Here is a 23421-nt window from a genome sequence, read left to right as displayed (position 1 = left end):
CCTGAGATATTTTAATAAGGTGATGGACTGCAACAAAACGCTGCAGCCATAAACTGATGATCATTGAAAATAAGAAAACTAGAAAACTGACAAAATCATGAAAATGTTTGAGTAGCACACCCAAAGCCAAAGAAATAAAAACCCCAACAGCAATAACTGCTATTATATTTAATTGTGTTCATGATACCAAGTTGCAGCATGTATATTTGAAGTAATAAGTCACTAGATGTCTGCTTTCCTGCAGTTAGCTAATTACTTCAATAAATACATTTTCTATTGTCTTCAATGTTGTTGTTGTTGTATCAGACCATCCAGGTCTTCTGGTTCTGGTCTGCTCTGCATGCCCAGAACCAGAACCAAACATGGAGAAGCTTCTATGCTCCACTAGTCTGGAAACAAACGGACAGAAAAGTGCAAAGCAGTTGAAACTCTGAGCTCAGAGTTAAATCACCGGTTTATAGCTGCCTTTTACTCATAAAAACTGAAACATTGATTAATTCTAGTCTGTATTGCAACTTTATTTTTGCCACTGCAATTTAATGTTCTTTTGTCTGCACATGGTGTTACGTTTATATCATGTAAAGCACTTTTGACTGCCTTCTTGTTGAAATGTGCTAAACCAATAAACTTCACTCAACATATTTTACCTGTGTGTTTCTGTGGGTTGCTGCTGACGTCCTCATGTTGGCATCCGGGTCTCTAAATCTTTCAAATATGTGAGATCAGCTCAGATTTCAACTCTGTGGGTTTTTTTACGACTTCAATCCACATTTAATCGTTGCTTGTTTCAAGGCCGCACTCTGCTGACAATGGACCGGTATTGTGGTGGTACCGCAAACTCCTTTATCCGTGTGATCCTACAGACACCTGACGTGATTTTTTTTCATCTCAGTTTTTGTGTTTTTTTTTATTTTTATTTATTTATTTTTTGTCAGGCAGTGCGTTAAAGAGAACTGCTCTCCCTCGGCTTCAGGAATTTCATCTGACGCGATCGCCTTTGGCTTTGTGTCAGACAGTTGTGGTTCTGGTGTCGGCCTGATATCGTTGCTTTGCCCGACTGCGCTCTGAATCGACTCCTTATTTGATCAAAACCAGCAGCACTGCATGCTCAGCAGTTTTATTGATCTCACACGGCGCTGCATGTGAAGCAGACAATTAGATTTTAAACACACAGCAGGAAGAACGAGCCAAAACAGTATTATTATGCAGAACAAGGTAGATGGGGAAAGAAACGTGTGATGTTGGGGTGTAGTATGCGGGTCAGGTCACATGCTTATTGGTTGTGTTTTCTGGGTAATTCTAGTATTTTATAAATAACACTGCAAAAATACAACTTAAATGTATTTACAAAGTGCAGTTTTTCCCATTTGTGTTTCAGGAAAATGTAAATATCAGACCGATACGCAGCGCTAGCAGACAGGGAACAGATTTGGATGGAACCCTCACTGCCCCCCTGGGCTCTGAAGGAAAAGCATTGATTGGAAAATTCCCCACTTGTGCTGCTAATGTAAGGCCTAAAATATTCAACAGCGCTTTTCATGACACAAAAAACAGCAGCAAATCGAAGCCGCCATCTCAAAGATACGACGATGACGTGCAGAGCGCACAAAGGACCACTTCATTCTATAAAAGCGGCATCACTGCATAATGCCTCCATGTCATTTGACTGCAGCAGTAAAATTAAAGGCACCAGCAAAAACAGAAAAGATCCATTTAGCCCGACTGTGGTTAGAAGTCACCGAGGGGTTTTGGTGGCATTTAAAAACGAACACTCTAAAATCTCACTGGCCTTGTTTTGTCTCCACACTCCATTAACCGCACAAAGTCACAATTATGTCATTATCACACACAAAATCCAGTGTGGGCAAACTTAAAAGCCTTTTCTTTCAGTAATGAACTCAGCAGCGTGTAATCCCACAACAGTAATTATTCAGCTCAAACAACATCCAGTTCTTCCTACCCAGCGAGGAACGTTTACCAGAGCAAATAAGAGAAGACGGATATGTGCTGGTTGAGACTGAAGTCACAGAGTCTCTTTCATATGCGCAACATAGACGGAGAGGAGAGGGAGGAGTCATTAACAGACAATAGCAATAATCTCAAACTATCTTGGGAAGGAAATCAAATTTGCTAAACCAACAGCAGGGTTAAGTGGGCTCAAAATACCTGACCTGTGTTGAGAATAATGGAAACCAGCTCAGTTTAGAACCTTAGTACGCTTAAAGGGGCAGTGCTGGGTATTTTCCAGCCACATTGTCCTATTTTATAGCACAATCAAGTTACTACGTTACCTTCAGTTGTTTATAAAAATGCTCTATATATCAAATATGACTTAAAAGACATGTGACTTCGTAATTTAACGCATTGAAATTGGGCCTCTTTAAAAGCTCCTGCTCTTTCTGAAACTCCGCCTTCAGGAAGTCGTCGCGTCACGGCTGCTCTGACAACCCTTTAACGTTTTACCAGCGTCTCACTGAGAAGCAGCTCATATGACGAACTCAGCAGATCCCCAGCTCCGCCAGGTGTTTGCTAATTGCTGCTGGCTAGTCTGAAGGAGCTGAGCAGGGTAGGTGCGGGGCAGAGGTGCTCTGTGAGCTTGGAAACTGCGGCTCTGAGGAAGGCGGCCCTCGGTCCACCCAGGTGTTTTTCACAGCTGAACGGTTGCCACGGGAGATTTAAGACTTTCTCTAACAAGCATTAAAGAATAAAGGTGTGTGTTTATGATGAGAGAATAACATTATGACATGAGTAAAGTTTTAAAAAAAAGTTGATTTTTAGATAATACTGCCCCTTTAAGAAATGCTCAGAAATAGAGAGCATTTCTTATGTGACTCCAATGTTTGAGAGCCTTTTACGGCAACAATCAGTCCATCCAGCATCTGTGAGCCAGTTTTGATAAGACATGTTTGACTTCATGATTTATATGACATCAGCTATAAGTAGCTACTTCCTGACCGAAAAGCGAGGTAAAGTTAGAGGTGGCAAAGGCCAATAAAGGTTTATCTTTACTTAAGAAGAACAGGTGTTCACTTGGAAAAAATGTTCACTGACGCGTCACCGATACTTTACTTTAAAAACGCTTCCCAACGGTATCAGGTCATGGATATCCCAGAGAGAGTCCAGTGTAAAATTAAAAGCTAATCTCTCAGGGAACGCTTCATCTACTCAACGATCAGACACGTTTCTGTCCCATCTGTAGTTCTGCTTTACTTTGGAGCGGCTGATGCTTTCGTTTTGATTCTACTTTGTGAGTCACTGCAGATAAAACCATCTGCTAAACGACTACATGTTAACACATAACACGACACGGAGAGCTTTATGGATCTAACATGGAGACAAATTTTAAGTTCAATCGAGTTTTATTCCTTAGAAGGGAAAGGGAGATTTTAAAAAATCACAAGTGAAACTTTAGAACTGCTACAAATTTATTAGAAAAACTCCCTGACCATGACCAATCTTTACGCTCCCTTGCAAAATGAAGCCGTTTAATTGGTTAGCCTGACTAATTACTGGTTTTCTTATAGCTGTTCAGTCCCAATCGCTTGAGTTCCCTTCAATCGACTTACCGGTCGATTCCCCTCCACTTCTCTACTGATCTGTACAAACTTCACTAGAACAGAGAAAGGACTGTAAAAGTAAAACAAAATAAATAGCATGGCTTCTTCAGATACATTTTCACTGGTTACTGCAGGAGGAGTTACCCAGGAGTTCAGCATGTGGCGTAATCAGAACGAAGTCTGGTGTTTCTCACAGGCAGTGATTCTGTATTTCAAACAGATATGTTCATCGTCAGCCACCTGCACTCCCTGAAGACGTCTCGATGCCGTGCTTCATAGCGTGTGTGATGATATTCCAGGACTATGCAAATCATCTTTATTTCCAGCGATGTTCTAATCTGCAGTGTTTCTCTTGCAGGTGAGACAGGAAGTGTTTGACATCTTTATCTGATATAGACAGTGGTGAATCAATCGGTGTGCTTTCAAACAGATCGGTAGATTGGAATCGCCCGTGTTAAAAGTAAAAATGTGTCTCATTACAGATAAGGTCGACGCTGCGGCTAATTTGATGCAGACATTATCGGGTGTACCTCCACATTGAGGTAAAACTGGATAATACTGGTATTAAGGAAACTGTTTTTTTTTTTAATTATTATTCCTTATGCAGATGGTAAAATTGACAAAAAAAATTTGATTTGTAACTGAGCTGAACTCTTTTTAGAAAAGACACACCGACTTTCTGACCAATCGCTGATCTTTAACAAGGCCGATCTGCCAATTCGGATTGTAGCTCGACATCTTGTAAGGCTGAGGCAGCAGTCACTTAAACCCAATGTTTTCGGCCAATTTTAAGAAAAAATGTGGGGATCTGTTGATTTTGTAGGAATTTTGCAGATTTGTGAAAAACTGGAGGGACTAATTGATGTAATTTGGAGTCTAGAGGGCCACATAGAAAGCTACGGTGGGCCAGATTTGGCACATGTGACTTGCACTGGCTACCAATTTAAAATGATCAAAATGAAAGTTATTATTTTTTATTTTCTGGACCTTCTGCAGCAGGTGAAGGGGCTGCAGCTCACAACTGAAAACAATGCACGTTTATTAAACCCCAGAGAGATCGCCATTGAAATGCAAAGCATGACATCCACCAGCTACATCGCTCTGTTACGTAATCCCATAATGCTTTGTGTCTAGATAGCTGAAGGCCTGGTGGTTGCTGAATCCATCTCACACTCCTGAAATGACAACTTATGTGCTACAGTTGGACATGAATAGAAGCGTGATAAAACTCCCCGAGTCTAAGACATACAATCAGACCCCTACTGCACATAAATAATGTGGGATGGAAAGAGCTGCTGCCTCTTAAGGAAATGTCATCTCATTTATGCTGTCATAACTCATGCAGGGGAGAGCAGAGCTGATCAGGCAGCTCGGACAAAATGCTTACATCAAAGCAGGACAGAAAAGGAAGACCGATATAGATATATCTAAATCCATATATACTTTCTACGAATCGATATGGGTTCATTGTTGGAGTGCAGCGATTGCAGTTTTCTGACCGATTGCCAGTTTTTAAAAAGCCTTATCTGCCAATCCAAATTTTAATTGACTTTTTAGGACAATTTTTTTTTTTTGTCCTAAGAATCACGTAAGTAAATAAGGTTGGTGATTATATTGGTTTCTCGTGAACGCATTGGTCAATCGCTGGTCTCCCAAGACTAAGGAAATCATGGCTGACTTATCAGACTGAAAGCTTAATGTCCTTTCTTGAAGAAGTCTGTGAGCACTGCCATAAATATATAGCTATAAATTAGTAAAACAATGAGGTGGATATAAAGAAAAGATCAATTTCTTTCACCCAGAAGAGAAAATGTAAACACCAAAAATGTCTCTACTCCTGTCACTTCAACTTAAGCTGCTCCGCTTTCCTTGTCTGTGCTAAAAAGCCATCGGCGTGACTATACTTTGGACATTTACCGGCATATTCTGGGTCCACATGAGGAGGGTAGAAGCGAAAGTTGATGAAGAAAGGGATTGGCATTCCATACTTGAACCACTCCACCACATAGGGCTTTCCGTTCAGCGGGTGAGGCACGTCGCATCCCAAGATGACGCTATCTCCTGCGCGTGCCGTCACAAACTGGGGCTCCTCTCGCACTCCGTGGGCACCTGGGACACAAAGGGTACAAGTCAGATTAAACGTACCAGGATATGCATCAGTCTACTTATAGTCTGACCCGCCATTCAAAGGGTAATTTTATGGATGCTTTTTTCAGAGAGGGTGGCACAAATAATCCCTAGGAGAAAGACATTTCCCAATTCGTCTCTTCTCATCTATATCAAATGGTTCTATAAAAGACTAAAAGTCCTTCTGCCCCACCAAATATATTCATGCCAAGCACAGTAAACACAAATATTCTTGACTACCAACCAGGTATGGTATTCTGTGGTTAGGATATCTTCTGTGATTCGATAGGAAATGTAGTGGTTAGTTCAGGTTAAAAGAGAAAAGAACGACGCTCCTCCCATGAAGAGAGTGATATAGTGAGAAATCCCACTTCGCAAGTTCAGCAATCTGAGCAGCATGTGAGCAAGTGAGAAATTCATTGCAGAGGGGAGGATGTAGCACGATCAGTAAGAGTAATTTAAACCACCTCAACAGAAGCTCTTTCATCCTGTTTGTCTCCAAGAGCACCGAGAGGCGTCAGCAGAGAAGCAGTGTGGCATAAATGTCTGGATATTCAGAAATACCTCGACCTTTGACCCTTTCTGAACAGAATTCACTCTGAGCTGGAGAATGAAGCGCTGAACGTCCTCTCTCTGAATCTGAATCCTTCTATTGTTCTCATGCCAGTTCTAACATGGCTCAGCTTAAAGAATGAATGGTATCATCGTCCAAGTCAACGCATCTAATCAAGCGTCTCAGCAGCTGAAAGAATGTCCTTCAGAACCGAAAGAGTAAGACGGCAAGCAGAACAAGAACTTTGTCATTTATCTCTCTATGAACCGAGACAGAAAGCGTCTCTGTGCGCCGCCTAGCAAAGCCTATGCGAAAATGTCGAACAGGATCAGTCATTATGTTACTGACTACAGTGAGATTCCTTTTTTTATCCAGAACATTTTTCAAAAATGACTTCACTTGACTTCAGTCTGTAGCTCTAATACAGCGCTAATGAAAAAAACAACTAGTTCCTGACCAGAGGGACAAATTAGCGATAAATTCAGATAGCGATAAATTCAGCTATCTGTTCTGTAATCCCTTTCGTCTGAATGTTTCCGCTCGCTCTCAGGATCTGCTGGGTCAACTTGTTCTCACCTGTGAAAAGTTTAAAGGCTTCACAAAACTGGGGGCATTGAATGATCTCTACTTGAAAACTGAACGACTTGGTGCGGTTTTGTCAAAGGTGGAACTCAGCAGTGCAGCACTCAATTTATGGTGAAAAATAAAAGACATATGTCCCCTTCCCTGGGCAGAAAGCAGAGTTTCTCCAGGTTTCACCAACTCAGTAACAATAATAGTAATGCGTAACATCTGCGTAACGACAAAAATGTACAAAATAAATGGAAATAAATAAATCATATAGGTCAGCAGCTGGAGTAAGTCAGCCAACTGGTGAAAAATTTGCAGTAAGTCATGATGAACTTTAAGAAAAAGCTGGCTAGCTTTAACAAGTATTAGCAGCAAGCTAGTGGTAGCCGCAACCACACCTCAAGTCCCAGAACGCAGTGAAGATATCTGCGGGCAACTCAGAGTTTTTGGGAAACAGTAAAGTCCCGTGAGAGAAAATTAAATTAAACTCATTGCAATGAATTTAAGACATTTCAAGGCCTTCATTTTAGATACATTAATTTAAGAAGTGTAAAACAAAGCTAAATTACTTTTAAACCATTGGAAACATGAGAAAACATTTTAAATACGCGCCATCAACCAAAACAACATCAAGCAAGCAAAGTCAACAATCCAACTCTAACAAGGAATCTTTTTCTGCAAAACATTTGTGATCATTGTCAGAAATGTTAGCTAAATAACTATTTAGCACTGACCCTTCACCACGATACGAGACCAAAACAAAGTATCTGAATGACTAAGAGCAGGGATATGTGGTGCATAGCATTATGGGTAACACAGCTTTTACCGTGAAATCTTAGTATAAGTAGAACAGAAATACAATTTAGTAGTTGCAGTCTCCTCAAACTGTCTCCGTGTTGCAATTAGCATTTGTTCGTCATGGAGAAGCACCAAACAATTAAACTACTCTGATAATTAAATATCCATTGAAGCTGTGACCATAGACTCTCCAGTGCTCTGAGCTTTTGAAATTCCTCCTACAGCAGCAATACACAGGCATGAAAAGACACAGCATAGGCTCCCCTCAATGGAAGAAAACTGCTTTCATCATGCTACGATCAAAGTGTTTATTGTATAATTACTTCTTATTGTGAATGACCTCCCCACTCATAAAACACCGGAGAAGGTTAATATCAACACAAAGCAACGTTTAGCTTTCTTAAAAAGAATATGAGAGAAATCCTATCAGAAAGATTAGGGTTCTGAAATGATTCTGCTTTTGTAAAATAAAGCTGGAAGAAGCAGATAGTAGACATAACTGAGCGATTTTTTTTTCCCCCCAGCTGTGATTTCTCACCCACCGTCACCTCGCCCTCTCCCCCTCGCTCACACACACTAACACCGACATACGAACACACACTCGCGCTCCTTCGCGCTGTGCTACATGTTGATTGGCTGCTGGTGACATCATCAGACACTGCACAAAAACAGGCCACCTTGGAAGGTATGACTTCACCGTTTGGACCTGGTGAGACGACAGGAACGCCCGGGAGAGCAGAGGGCTAAAAGATGAGAGGAAGGGCGCCCCCTGCCCCCCACTCGCCCCGCCCCACCACCACCACGGCGTGGCAAACATTAAGGTTTAGCTCATTTACAATCAAAGACTCAGGGGAGGACATGGTGAAACCACTGAGGTGCACTGACTCACAACACAGTGTGTGTGTGTGTGTGTGTGTGTGTGTGTGTGTGTGTGTGTGTGTGTGTGTGTGTGTGTGTGTGTGTGTGTTTGCTGGTGACTGATGCCAGGAGGACTGCTCACTTACGCAAGGTAGACCAAGCTTCACAGAGGCTTGTAACATAATCTGAGCTCAGCGACGGGAGACGCGATTATGTCGGGTGAAAATGTTCGTTGTGGAAACTCTGGAGGCTCCAGAGCCCTCGGTTACATTCATGGATGGTGCCTAACTAGTAATATGCAATAATTAAAAATACATTAGACGATAACAAGGAGATAACACATGCCCTGCAGCTGCCAGATGTTTCATTAATATTTATGCAAATGCACAACTCCCTGCCATCAAAGTACAAGAACGTTTGCTTTTACCTGACTCTGAGGACTGCAGCATTAGTGCCGAGAATTTAGGGAATATTTAGGCGGCCTAAACAAAATGACCAAATACACTGTGGCTGTTGAAAAGGCCTGCAAATACGGGATTTTATCAACTTTAAAAGTGGAGAATCTTACTTCGTTAGTAGCTAAATTCCAAAATCCAAGACAGCTTAAAAAGTAAGTTAAAATTTCACTGTTCTGTAATTAAGAATCACATGACATTGCTTTTCTTTTAGTATCTGAATCTTGACTGACCAGTTTTAAATTAAAGCAGAAGCAGATATACTGGCTTTTGACGAAGATTGGACAAATTTCTGCTTCATCAGCCCTGATGGGAGTTCAGCCGGTTAAACACTGAAAAAGTTAAAAAAAAATTACAGATCAGTAAATACATGGCACATAATAACAGGGCTCTAACCGACAACAACTTTCTTCATCGTGGCAATTGTTACTGAGTGAAAAAGACACTGTGTTCAGTATTACTGGTGTATTTAAAAGGAAGTCAGACATACATCAGAAGTACAAGTGTCCTGGTTTGTAAGGTGAGTGGAGGATCGAAGCGCAGTGTGGCAGTCGTACGACGATTTAACGCAAAGTTTACCGAAGCGTCTACAGGACGCCTCAGTAGAACGAGGAACACTGAAAGGAGACCAAGAGGCAGCGCGTGGACAGACACAGAGGGAGACGCAAGAATCCAGCAGAGAACAATGAAACACGGGAGAATATACAAACACCAGGCTGATAAAACGAAGGAAGAGCTGGAGAGAAACTACAGAGAAAGAAAAGAGCTTATGACCAAAACACAAGTTCAGAGGAAAGTCAGTCCAGAACCGAGACGATAAGAAACTAATCAGTATTTTCTGAAACATCTTGACGCATTCATGCCTCATCATGTCATCAGGTTTTATTATTGGTCAGCACCCCAAAACTAAAATGCATAAAGAGCTAGCTTGTAAAAAAAAAAAGTGCTAAGCTAACGCTAATGTCAGTCTCTTTTGGTACAACGTATTGATAACTGACTCATAACCTGCAGATAAAACACAGTAAAGGTTGCTTTCATGTTTTATCAACTTAGAACATTGCTTTGAATGGTTTTATGATGTTAATTAAATCAATTACATGCTTTCGATCACCAGTCCATTTTAAATCTGTTCAGGCTTTACTTGATAAACACTCCATTCTCTGCAGATTTTATTTTAAATATATTTTTTTCTTATTTTAAGTGAAAATAGATGTGATATCTACAGGCACAAGTAATGACAAGAAGAAACGCGTTTTAAGTACTTATGTTGAAATTTAAATTTCCTCAGGTCCAGTTGCTAGTTTTGGTCCGGCGCCTGGTTTTATCCCTCTAAGTGTTTTTAACAGCGACGGTTCGGCCCACTCTGCAAAGTGCAAATAAGGCTGAAATATAAATGACACGTTCACAGCAATTATTCATGGCTACAGCAAGGTCAGCACATTATCATACCATTTATTATTCTTTCACCTGCTCCGAGTCTCTCTGTGTCTGATTTAAAAGTTAAACCTGTGTTATGGCACTAACAAAATGAGACCTTTGTAAAATTAATGGAGCCATTAATAACGCTGAGATCCAACCAGCACAGATAGTGGGAGAATGAGCCGGGTTCTGATGGCTGTGCAGGCGGCAGCTTTCTGAATCACATTTGAAATACGACAGTTTCAAATGTCAGCTTCAAGTGTCCAAAACTGCACATTTGTACGCTGGATTTGATAACAGTGGTCACTACAGTGGACAGCTACCTAAAAGCCATTTCTTTTGTGCTTTTTGTGGATTTTTATGTTTTAAATGCACACAGACCACTGAAGTGGACGATAATGCATCATAAAATACACCATCAACTGCTGGCCATCAGCTGCAAATGCAAGAAATTATCTTTGTTAAATCCAACATGGCCGACAGACTAAAAAGCATGGCAACCGACCCGGTCCCTCCTTCTACTGTAGACGACTCTTGCAGGTAAAACAAATATTGTGACATCAGATAAGCCCTAAAGAACAACACTACTGATGTATTTTTCAAATAACAACCTTGTATTTGGAGAAAATTACAATTTTTGATTCAACTGTTGCTTCTGCGGACGAATTTTGAGCTGCAGAACCGAAACACCAGAATGGGCCATGAAGAGCTTTTACAGCCTTATGAACATCAGACAGAAAACAATTCATATGAATCAAAACTGTTATGCAAATCAACTCCGAAAGACAAAATATGCAGCGACTTGAAAGTTCAACATTTTGTCTGAGCGTTGCAGATTGTAACCCTCAGATCCTCCAGCGTGGCTTGAACCCCTTGACGCTACGACGGGGTGGGAGACTTGACCTAATTCCGAGTCTCTTGCTCTCATGCAAGACTTGCTCATTACTTGGAATTCAAAGGGTATCTTTCCAGGGTGCGGTAGCATCTGATCCTCCTCCTGTACGAGGAGCGGAGCAGAGAGGCATCGTGCTGCAGCAGGCGGAATATATTACCGTCAGACAAAGTGAAAAATTATTCAATTGTAGAAAAAAAAAAAATTTACTAGCTCAAATCTGCATGACGAGAAAGATTAGCCAGTTACCCCATAATGCAGCCATTAGCAAAATCTTAATTAATCAGCTTCTTCTTCATGACCTACTTCTGCTGGAGATGAAGCTAATCATCTGTGACCCAACATTCCTAAATCAAGACTTGGATTTTAGCATCGCTGCAAACATGCTGTTCAGGCACCATTTATTCAACTTTAGGAGAAATTGAGGTTCTGAAATTTTCCACATCACTCCACACATTGGACTTCAGCTAGATGATCCAGCTGTTGAGGGGTCAAGATTAAAACTACAGCGGAGAGGAGAAGCTCTAAGGTCGTGGTGAAACACAATGACATTAGGGGGGAGTTATGTGAAAGTAACTGACTGCCTATTATATGGTAAAAACAAAACAAAACAAAAAAAAAGATTTGGCATTTACAAGAATACAGCTAGAATACAGATGATGACCGCAAAACGGCAAGAGTAGGACTACATTTCATTAGGACTAAACAGGAGTGCTCTATTTTCTGCACTTGAAGCACTTGTACCTTGTACTTATACCTGATATCTTAATTTTGCCTTGAAGTGTCTTTTGAGGACAGCAAAGTGTTTTTGAGCCTCTTACCTCCTGCTGATCAGCTGGAATTTAGGTCAGATGGCGGATCAGCGGACACTCGAGTTCAGGAATCCCCACAAAGGAGCGTGGATGATTCAGAGGCTGCAGAGGAGTTTTTACGTTCATTAAACTGATGATTGAATGAGCCTCGTTTCCGTCAAATGGGGCTTTGAGCCTTTAATGGCCTTCTCCCTGCATAGTGAATGAAGTCACTGTGTTGTTTCGCCGTGTGTGTGTGTGTTTACACTCATCACATAAATCAAACGCATAGTTAGAATCTTGATGTGACGGACTTGGTAACACAGGTGGATGATATGTATCATGATAAAATACGGTATTCCTCATGATAACAATAAATGGCGATAAAAACAACCTACACCTTTTTTATTTTCAGTCACAGCAATCATAGAGTTACAGCAGAGCGCCGTATTTTAGATCCATGGTGTAAATATACTGACATTTACATTTGCAGCATCTGGCAGATGTTCCCAGTCAGCAAACACTGCTTTTTGTTTTTCACCAAGACAGATATTTCGTCAGAAATCAGATGTTTGCCTCATGTTTTACCTTCACTTGTCAGAAGGGGGGGTGGAGAGAAATGCAGCAATGAAGAATGAAAACACTCACAGTTGCCCTCGGCACGTTTAAAGCAGCAAACGATGTCATCACATCTACATAAACACACGGTTCGGTCTAACTGAACATTTGTTTGGTGTAAAAACACAACCGCTGGAGCCTGATAGATTAAAAAAAATGTTTTTCAGTAGTAATGTGTGTGCAAAAAAAGAAAAGAAACTTAGCAGATATGTTTTAGGAAAAGCATCGCTGTGATAATCTGACACAGAACATTATGTGTAATTGACCCAGAAGTTACAAACTATCAGACCTGGAGCATTGTATTTAATAATAACTACCTAATAATCTTGATTTCAAATCGACCAAAAATAATCAGAACAGTTTTTTGTTTTCCCCACAATTGAGCTGCTTTACCAGAGGTGCAGCAGTGTGTCGATCAATATCAATGACAACTCGTCATTATTTAAAGAGTGATATTTATAATACAGGACAACCGTGACAATGTTCTACATTAATTGATTGTGCAGTATGCATATTGTTTCTGGTTTAATTTAAAAAAAAATACGATTTGGATCCCAACAGTTTCTGTTTATTTTCAGTAGAAATAATAAAAGTCAGTAGGTTTTGTGCCAAAGACTTAAGGATAAAATTGCAGGGCAGTAACAACTTTGAGATTTTGAACAAAATGCCACATTCATTGATTTCGTCCAGGATTTGTTTAATCCTTGTATAAAAACTTAGAAATGAGGTCAACGGAAAGAAAGGTGCCAACCTTATTGCAGAAATTAGTAAACATGCGTCTCCCCGGGTGAGATTACCGAGTAGGACTCCTACAAAATGCAGGAGATAAATGATGTTCGTCTCTGCAGAATGATGTTAGTGTAAGCAGCTTTCAGTAAAACCAGGATGTTACCCTGATTATGTCTTTATTTACATATGACAACTCTATCCTGCATCAAGAGGATACACACACACACACACACTTCCTATTCCCATCTCTCCAAAAGCCTCTCATATTTCTGCTCACCTCTGCAATCTCTACATTAATCACATGCTAAACCATGCATTCTCTACATATTAGTTTTTAACAGTTTAGGTGAATTACTAAACCTCTTCGCTGAAGAGCTCATGTCTATCTAAAACCTTTTGGCTGGACGACATTGACATGACCTTCTGAATGGAGGATTAAGAACAGTTCATGTCAGCAGAATGCAAGGTAAGTTGTTACCCGACACCTTGAAGCCATCCATAGAGGCCGCCATGTTGACCAGTCCGCACGATCCTTAGGGGGCGATCAAGCACTATGGAGAAAATGTACCAAATGTGTTGGGAGTAAAGATGCTTTATGGCTGTTTTACATAATCCAAGTACATGTGTCCAAAAGTCAGACTTAACCCGACTGTCGTATTCAAAAAATACTAATATTTAGTGTAAATAAAAACACAGTATCCCACCTCACATCAAAGCTTAATTTGATCAAAATGGCGATTTAAGCATCAGGTGCATCACATCGGCATTGCAGCTATTTTTTCATGAAGTCATTCCTCTCATATTACCTGGGAGTATAACACAGAAGCAATTTACTGGTGCAAAGGTGAAGAACTGTGGAGGTAATCTTTATCATTTCCCTGGTGAAATTATATTGTATTTAGAGCTGGGGCTTCATACATTAATTTTGATTAACTAATTGAATAGATTTTAATGGATTTTTTGTTGTTTTTACATACGAAAGTCCAAAGTCGGAACCTTTGTATTCATCCACAGTCCACTTTCCCTGAAACACCTGAAAACTGAATGAGCATCATAGCACTTTGCACCAATCTGATGGTTGAATGGCATGAATAACAGATTAAAAACAATAAATGTCTTTGTTGCTGAGCTCGTGTGTCTATTTTTGCATTAATTTAGAAGCAGTAAGGGATTCAGAATTTTTATTTTATTTTTATATTTATTTTAATCAAGTCCCATCACTAGTTGTGGTATTTTGTAGAAGCATTAATAACGCTTGACGTCTTTCTCATCATGTCAAGTTACCACAAACCTCATTATAATTTACTGGAAATTTATGTGACAGACCAACACAAAGAAGGGCCTGAATGTGAAGTGGAAGGAGAAGAGTGCATGGTGTGTCAAAACTTTCATAAATGACTCAGTACCCATTTTTCTGATACCCTTAAGTAAAGTCCAGAGTAACAACTCTGAACCTCTCAAAGCATGACTGTGCTAAACTCAGAAGCTACTAGCACAGAGCACTAATCAGTAAAGCAACCTGGAGCAGCTGCAGAGAGTCAAAGCTAAGCATCTGTTTCATTATTAGTTGTAGACTCCATAAATCTGTCCTTTATCGATGAGTCACAAGAACAAGCTATTTGCTGAAACAAAGCTAAAGCTACTACACTTTTTAAGTGGAAATTTAAACACGTGTATCTGGAAAGTTCCACCATGTCTTGCACATTGGGCAGGATAAGTTCCTAATTACTGGTCCACAGAAGGAATTTTCTTCCGATTTTTAAGCTTTGCTAACATGTTGCGACGCCAGCAGGAACCCCTTCACGACGGGTGTCAGGATGTTAAGCTTAAAACTTGAGTTTAATTTAAAACAGCACAGATGAGGCTATGATCCGATATATTAAGGCTCAATCCCATGAATGATTAATGGGAGTGGAGAGTCTGCATGTAGGAAGCTGACTGTGCTGCATCACTGGGCCAGGCTGTAAAATGAGACTGGAGAGAAAGCCAGCCAGCTTGGGGAAGTGGGCCGAGAAGAAGGAGAGGGGAGGGAAGGGAGTAGGCGTATGGAGTACAGTGGTGAGAGGATGTATATAAAACCCCACAGGGAAAACAAGATGTATGTTAGCAGGAAGTCAATATCAAAACCAAACTGCTGCACTTCTGAAAGAAAATGGAAGACCTGAAATTTCAGACGCCCTACATCTGAAAGTACCACTACCAGGACAGGCAGCACCAGAAACATTACAAAATCTGCATCCTTTGAAGACTAGAGACTCTAAGCAGATCAGGAAAACACTGACAAATTACAGCAAGCAGAGACTTTCCTTTGAGAACAATGGGTACGTCTGACTGCAGAAACGATCTGGAGGCTGAATCCATTAGCGTTATCCACAAACAGCATCTGCATTATTGCATTGTCATAGTAACAATGTGACAAGGCGGATAAATGTAACAGGCTTATGAAAGACCACGATCCTGACACTGAGTGGATGAGTGGCCTTAAGATGTGGGTATTATGGAGCAAAGTAGGAGGTTCAACTGTACAATAAACAAAAGGTTTTGGTCCAAAGATGGAGCTTGTAGCCTTATGAAAGTCTCTGTGTTCTTGAAGAGTGGCTAACATAAGCTTTCCTAAAGCAGCGATTGACAGAGTGTGGTTACCACAATAAACTCAAAGAAGCTTTGAGAGGAACAAAGAAAGATGGTGAAGGTTTCTGATATTTTAGAATACTCTAGGAAATGTCAGATCAGTCTCACTCAGGGAAATGTGTTGGGTTTGCCTGTGACAGAAACATCCAGTAGGATTAATTTAGTCCAAGAGACACACATCATGTAGTCAGTTGAGGTTACATTTGGATACGACGGGATGAAGGGTTATTGGTCTGAAATGAGAAAACCCATCCGAGCTGTCCAGAATGAAAGTTGTAAAACCCCCAATCAGTATCTGTGGCGGTTTGTGGGTCCGTGCTGTGGCTGACTTTCACATGTTTGGATGTTAGAAGAGTCATCTACTCTTAAAAGGTCCAAGGTTATTTCAGCTGGACACAGTTGGATTAGGAAAATTCTTTGGATAGCGATGTAGCCTCAACCTGACAATAGAATAAAAATATGTGAGGCGCTCAGGCCCAGAGAGATGTCTGGAAAAACTCCAATCATTCCACAGGACTAATTAAACAAAGGATGTGCTTCTCTCATCTTTTACCTGCCAAGCATAACTGTTCCTGCAGGCTGATATAGAAACCCTGAGTAATTACTGACATCAGACTGAGGTTTCTTTGACAAAGATGAATTCGGTCTTTGAATTAGACCGTATGGTGCAGCGTGTTGCCAGAGATGGCAATGCTGATCTCTAGTGTCACAGGACACTAGATGAGATATAAAGGCTCAAAGTCTCAGTTCAAGGCATCGTTTAAATTAACTTATATTATATTATTCTCAGCACTTGGAAAAATCTGAAGTGCCTATGTGGAAAAATGCTGGAGTCATGCTTGACTTAATTGTGGTATGTGAAAGGTCTGTTTTGCCACCAAATGTCAAGGCAAAACTGTTCAACCGCTTCTCAGTGATAAAGAACAAGTTTGTACTTCAGCTGCTCTGATGCTTGTTTACACACTTTGAAAATCATCCAGCCACATGGCAGCAACTTGCTAAGGTTCAAACTAGGCCTGAATGGGATGTAAAGTCTCTCAGTGGGGAAATTTACCAGCAGGATCTTCCGACCTGTCGATCACCAACATTGTCTGGATGTTTACTCTAAAGATTCAGTCACTGTGGGAAAAAAAAATGTTTTTTTCTATGATTTTATTTAATCAGTTTTATATCTTTAAAATGTGCATCCCAGTTATTATTTTTCACTAAATTTCTTTTTGTCTTGTTAGACGGGGTCGCATCTCTGACATCGGGCAGTGGACGTTCAGTGACCGTCGCCTGAACATTTGCTGGATGTTTCCTAGACGTTAGCTAACCGTCCAGGGACAACGTCCACTGAACAGTTAGTGGTGTTTCATTTTGACGTTCAGCAAACATCGGCTGCAAACATTCACTGGACACTAATGGCAACCAGCGTTCCTGGAACAATCAGTGCTGGTTTGGACCATGCAAGACGATGTATGTAGATTCACAAAAAACACTATGTTGGAGTAAGACTGCAGCAGACGAGTTCATTGAACCAAAGTGGAGGCTAAGGGTTGCCAGTTGACAGTCAGTCACCGTTCCTTAGGCCAAATATCAGGCTGGTTGGCATCTAAAGGTTTTATGAAGAGTTTCGTTTGCTCCCAGCAACAGTAATGCTACTTCAGGAGGAGCAGGAGACCTTCCCACTCATTTCACTAATTTCCTGTACCCACTTTTTCACAAGGAGGTGCAAAATTCAACGTCCAGAACAATACAATATTTTCTTCTTTTTGCGGAAAGAAGCATTAGCAATGACGTAGATTTCTCTTCTTTAAAAAAATGACTCTGTTATGCAAGGAAATGTGGTCAAGATGAATAAAGAAAGAGATAAATAGATTATAAATAAATTACAGTTGGACAGGAAAAACAGCAGACATGTATGGAGAAAATCTCCAGAGATCCCCTGTGAATACACCAGGGTGTTGTGTTTACAACATGGCAACAACTCCGCCGATGACATCATGTCAAGGATCAGCAGGTAACACTGCTTGAACATCAGCGCGGACAGCAGAGACTCACAACCAACAAACCAATATGTTTGGGTATATTCTGTACCAGGTCATTTCTTCTTCACTCCATTTGACAGCCATAAGCCACTGAGTTATAAATTGGTCTTCCGACCTGTAAACCCACAAAGTAATCCCACTTAAACAAGAGAAAACCTAATGTATAAAAAGCTTTAAGTTTCTACTGAATCCAGTCTAATTCAGGCTCAGGAAGAGAGATGCAGACACATTGCTTTATCATTTCCTCGTGGTGGCTGTACACTGTTTGACTGATGGGATTATGTAACCAATGAGGAGACTTCTGTTTCCAAAGCAGACACATGAGATGAGCTGGACTGGAACAACTCAAAGGTGGAAGGAGAGTGAGTGCTGAACATTGTGATTTCTATTATTCTAGAAGGATGTAAACAGAAAATAGGCCAACAAAAATAAAGTACCAGTAACATCTAATTAAAACTTTTAAAAAAAAGTCACGAGTCTGTCAACACGAGGCTTAACATTTTCCTTTGACAGTCCAGTAATATGTTTGAAACCAGGCAACAAAAGTCTTTTTAAACTAACAAACCACTAACTGGTAGAGTTGTCAAAAATCATAAACAATTAGAGGTAATCGATAGTAAAACATAAACTATTCAAAAATACTCCTTTGTGTGAAAAAATCCCCAAATTGTGCCCATTTTCTAACACAAACACTTCCTGTCACTTCAGCGCCTCAACTGAACAATGACCAAATATGGATGTCCTGTCAACAGCATGTTACTTTCTTAATCTGACAAAAAAATGCAAAGATTTTGTTCAGAGATGTTTTACCTATGAGGCAGGCAAACAGGTAGCCCAGATGCTAGCTGTGCTAAAGCCAACGAAAGAAACTCTGATGCCATACAAGGTCAGAGAAGCTCCTGTTTCTGCAACAGTAAAGTAGTAAAGGCTCCCTCTGCTGTGCAGCCATGCATCTGTGAGTCCGTGAACAGTTGAGATTTCATAATCAGGTGTACCAGTTGTATTACTTCATGGCCCACAGTACAAATGGATACACAGTTGTAAAAATGTAGGTTTGCCAGGATGTATCACATTGAGCCGGCCTCGTAGAGTGAAGTACGCTGGAGTACGTGAAAGCCTTTAAACGTATGGACAGCACATGCTAATGCTTTAAATATTAGCTTTATGCATAGCCCCATTAAATATTTGGTTGTTCAGCAATTCCCGTGTTTTTCCAAGTTCTTAGTCCACACCACATCGCTCCATCCTGCTGCAGGTACCAGTTGATACATAAGGATGTAGAGTAGTCCCCTCTAGCTGACACCAGTGATAACTGTGGTGGGACCCACTGACTGTCCAGCAAAAACAACAGAAAAGCAGTGTCATTTAGTCTTTAACAGCAGAGATCAGATCAATGGAAAGGTCACAATGAGGCACTCCTAATGAAAAGCCGAAAATATCCCAACACTGTTTGTGAGAAAATGCTTACAGGACTTCAACTGAGAGACTGTCTTTTCTTGGTCAGCAGCTTTGTTCTTGCCATCAGCCACCCACTTCACTTCGACTGCTCGTTAAGTGATTAGATTGGAGGAATCATCAAAAAACTGGAACACAAAAAAGTTTGTGGGAATCAAATTAATTAGGTAGCAGGGCTACAAGCCAGTTCGATTTTCCACACCCAGCTTATCCCTGAATACACATGCTAGGAGTTGGAAGACGGGACCAACACGTCACAAAGGGAAGTTCAAAGCCTTGAATAGCTTTAAAAAAAAAAAAAAAAAGCTCAGAATGAAAACACGATTTCATCTTAAAACTAATGAATCCAATTATTTATTTGTAGAGCTGGTAGAGTTATCTCTACATCAACTAATCTATGAGCCAATTTGAAAAGTCTGAAAATTGTTCACTTGCTTTAAGTTGTGAAAGATGATGTCTGTATTGGCCCAAGGTCTGACTGAACCCTGTAGCAACTAACCTTCAGCCACCTTCTTCTGTTCTGCATCTGAACTTTTGCTGAGTGGCAAGTCAAATAAACACGTCGTACAAACAAGAACGCTCCGACTGACCAAACCTTTAACTCAATAGAGACGCATTCAGACTGGAAGCAGCTCCTTTTCATTGGCATTGAATGCACAGTGCTCTGTTGTTGAACTTTAACTGCAGGGCAGCTAATAGACACCAGATATCTGCCAAACTGTTCCTGACCCAGCACAAAGTAGCAGTCGAAGTGGAGACGCAGCACGACTGATCTCTATATCATACTTTTCTTTTCTCCCTTGTCATTTCTCAACCTCTGTTAGTTTTACAAACCAAGCTAAGATTAAAGTTTGAGGGGGAAAAAAGCCGTGATTAAAAGAAATGGATTCTGACACTTTATCAACCAAAACAGCAGCCAACTTTCACAAAGACGAAGAGGTGTGAAGATCACTCTCCCCAGTACAGAGATGAAACTAGATTTTCACAGACACCAAATAATAATAAGACAATTATTTTTTGTCACTGGCCAAACTTTTCTTATTTTAGTTTAGTCAGAATAACTTAAATAAGTTCTATTTGCAGAATTAATTACAATGATTGTGAGAACAAAGAGAAGTTTGGTCTCATTTAACTTGGGCTCTGTCTCTACTTTAGACTTATATTAAACAAAGGTTCTGTTCATCTTGTTTTCAGGGAAAGCCCAAAGCTCAGATGTTTGGTGTGTTTGACTGGACAGACAGAACCTTCAGGATCTCAATACGGTCGGAAAGCAAAAAACTGGAAAAAAAAACAACAAAAAAACATCTGATTAGGAGTTTTATTAGAACAAGCTTACAGTAAACTGGAGCAACATTACGACAGGAGGACATAAGATTCAAAGAGACCTAATCCTCATGTTCAACAGACTTAATGTAGTCATACAAATGCAATGAAGCTGTTTCTCAGAGGTCAGAGTAAATGTTCAAACTGCCTTTCTGAAGTGCTGATGTGTTACCATGGATACAAGATGATTTACATTAACGCTGCTCAGTCTCTGAAATTACAGCTCCTCTATTACAGGCGCTATGGTTGATTTGTTAGCCTCTGAATCGCAAGCAAACTACCAGAATCAGTAAAACCAGGCAAATCCTTATTTAACCAGCAAAACAGAACTTAAAGCTACGAATGTGGGACAGTACACTCTCTGTCACTTCTAGTTGTCTAATGAATTGAATTCACAGGCTAAATCAGAAGCACAGTAGAAGCATTAATCTGGACTGCAATACTAAAGGTAGCACCGAGATGCAGATCAATGCATTTTTTTGAATGACTGATGTCAGGGTCACCGAGTCCACTCTAAGTTTGCTGTTTGCTTTACAACAGTATGCTTCTGTCTACCTATGGAGAGAGAGTAAAGGATGATGAGAGGAAACTGTGAGAAAAACTCCCAATGTGTGCCATGTGCTTTGGCAGAGATTACACAAACAAAAAGCCAGCGATAATCTGAGTTAGCTTAGCATACATCAGTCACAAAAACAAGGTAACAAAAGTGTTGAGGCTAACACTTTCCATTTTAGAAAAAGTTTAATTAGGGCTGCACAAAATCATTGCAAGTGCTGTAAATGTCCCACAGGGCCCACTCTGGACATCCCAGCACTGGTGGCAATCCGTATGCAGACGTTAAGGTACAAAAACTGAAATAAATTAGCTTTGTGAGTGAAATGCTCAACATGAAGCCCACTGAGGAGTTTCTGCAATGCTCAAAAAAAACCCCAAAGACTTCTCTTTCATCCAATAAGACAAGATAACAGGATTGACTATATGTACTAGGGTCGCATTTAAAATTCAACATCTCAACATGTCGACATGTATTATCCTTAAGTCAATCGGTAAGAATTACTGTATTGTCACTTACAATCTCTTACTCATTTGGAAATGTGTCTCTGTGTTTTCCTCCAGGTTTCATTGTGAGTGAATACTTTCTGTCTCTTTCTCTGTCACTTCTACACCTGCTGTGTTTCCTGCTGAAGAGAAGACAACCGGGACCTGACGCAAAAAAAAAGAAAGAGCACAAACTGCTCACGTCTGCTGGACTCGATGGCGGTGCTTGTGTCAGCACGTATTTAGTGGCCCGAGCACAAGATGAGCGAATTAAGGAGCAAACAGCACAGCTTCATCAAACTGTTCATAAAAGATAGACTCCATGATCTGTCACATAAACTGTAGCTGCAACAGAAAGCACGAGTTTCACAACAAGGCCGCTAGCCGATGCAAATCGTCGTCCAAAGGGAGTGATTCATGCACGATTCCTTTCAAATTTCAGTCACACTCGAGCAAGAAAGGCAAGAAATGAGTCACGCATGTGCAAGAGGTTCAGTGACCACGGTGTTACTGTGCTTGATTGGCTAAACTGGTCTGACCTGGACCCAACAGAGAGTCTACGGAGTGCTGTCAACATGAAGATGATCAACACCAGACCCAACTATCCTGCTTGGCAGCTATCAAACAGTCCGATCACCTCCATGCTGCATTGATGCAGTAATTAATGCAAAAGGAACGTCACCCAAGGACTGAGTGAATAAAAGTTAACATACTTTCCAAAAGCCTAATATTTCTGTTTTAATATCCTCTTTTTTTATCGATCCGATTCCCACACTGACTCTGAATTATGGTTTTCTATTATCTACAAATCTATAAGAAATAAAAGCTTGAAGTAGTTCACTTTTTGTGAAATTAATCTATATGATTTATAAGTTCTACTTAAAATATAAAAAAAAATATTTAACTTGTCACAATATCCTAATATTTGGAGATGTACCTACAGTTTTTCTGCTTATTCTACCAGGTTTTGCAGGTTTTACCAACTCAAATTTAAGGCTTTTTAAGACTTTTTAAGGCTGCGCCAACGCGCTGATTTTAAGTGACATACCTATGTAACTACGACTAGGTAACTAATCATCAACTTATAGTAGTGTGGAAAATGTATACTTTTGTACTTTTCTGATGTTACCATGACAAACTTCTACTTATTCTGGGGGATTTTACATGACAGAAAAATACAAAGTAGCACATAGAACACATGAAGGAAAATGTATGGTGTTTAGCTGATTTTTCTTTTCAAAATAAAAGTCTGAAAAGTGAATAGTGCATTTGCATTTAGCAAACATGAGTGAATACTTGATAGAATAGCATTTGACTGCAGTTACAGCTCCAGATCTTTGACTTGTGTCCAGATGTTCAAGGCTTGGCATGTGGTTTCATAACCTCACCTTCCTAGAACCTCTCTAGAACTTCCTCCCCGACCAGACTGCAGCCTTCCTTGATCTCCATGCTGCTTGTTCACTAAAGAAGCTTTGAGGTCGGACACAGAACCCAGGAGTTAAAAGCGGTTTGTTAAGCTATCATTTATTTAGCAATGGAAGTAAACATGGGTGAATCCACACCACATCTGTAAAAAA

At 40.3% G+C, this 23421-nt stretch overlaps 1 protein-coding gene across 5 annotated transcripts in view; it reads right to left on the bottom strand.

Annotated features, from left to right (window-relative positions):
• igsf9bb (immunoglobulin superfamily, member 9Bb) overlaps positions 1–23421 on the bottom strand; it is an 88329-nt gene that overhangs the window by 55871 nt on the left and 9037 nt on the right. For all 5 annotated transcript variants that reach the window (XM_015030527.1, XM_015030522.1, XM_015030524.1 and 2 more), the window contains exon 2: positions 5475–5666. In XM_015030527.1, coding sequence (XP_014886013.1) covers positions 5475–5666 — 192 coding nt within the window. The remainder of the gene's footprint in view (positions 1–5474; positions 5667–23421) is intronic.

This window comes from Poecilia latipinna, unplaced genomic scaffold (assembly GCF_001443285.1).
Source record: "Poecilia latipinna isolate Pla-1442-1.1 unplaced genomic scaffold, P_latipinna-1.0 Scaffold185, whole genome shotgun sequence".
Classification (NCBI taxonomy): domain Eukaryota; kingdom Metazoa; phylum Chordata; class Actinopteri; order Cyprinodontiformes; family Poeciliidae; genus Poecilia; species Poecilia latipinna.
Note: the sequence above shows the minus strand (reverse complement) of the source record. Positions and strands in the feature narration are given on the sequence as shown.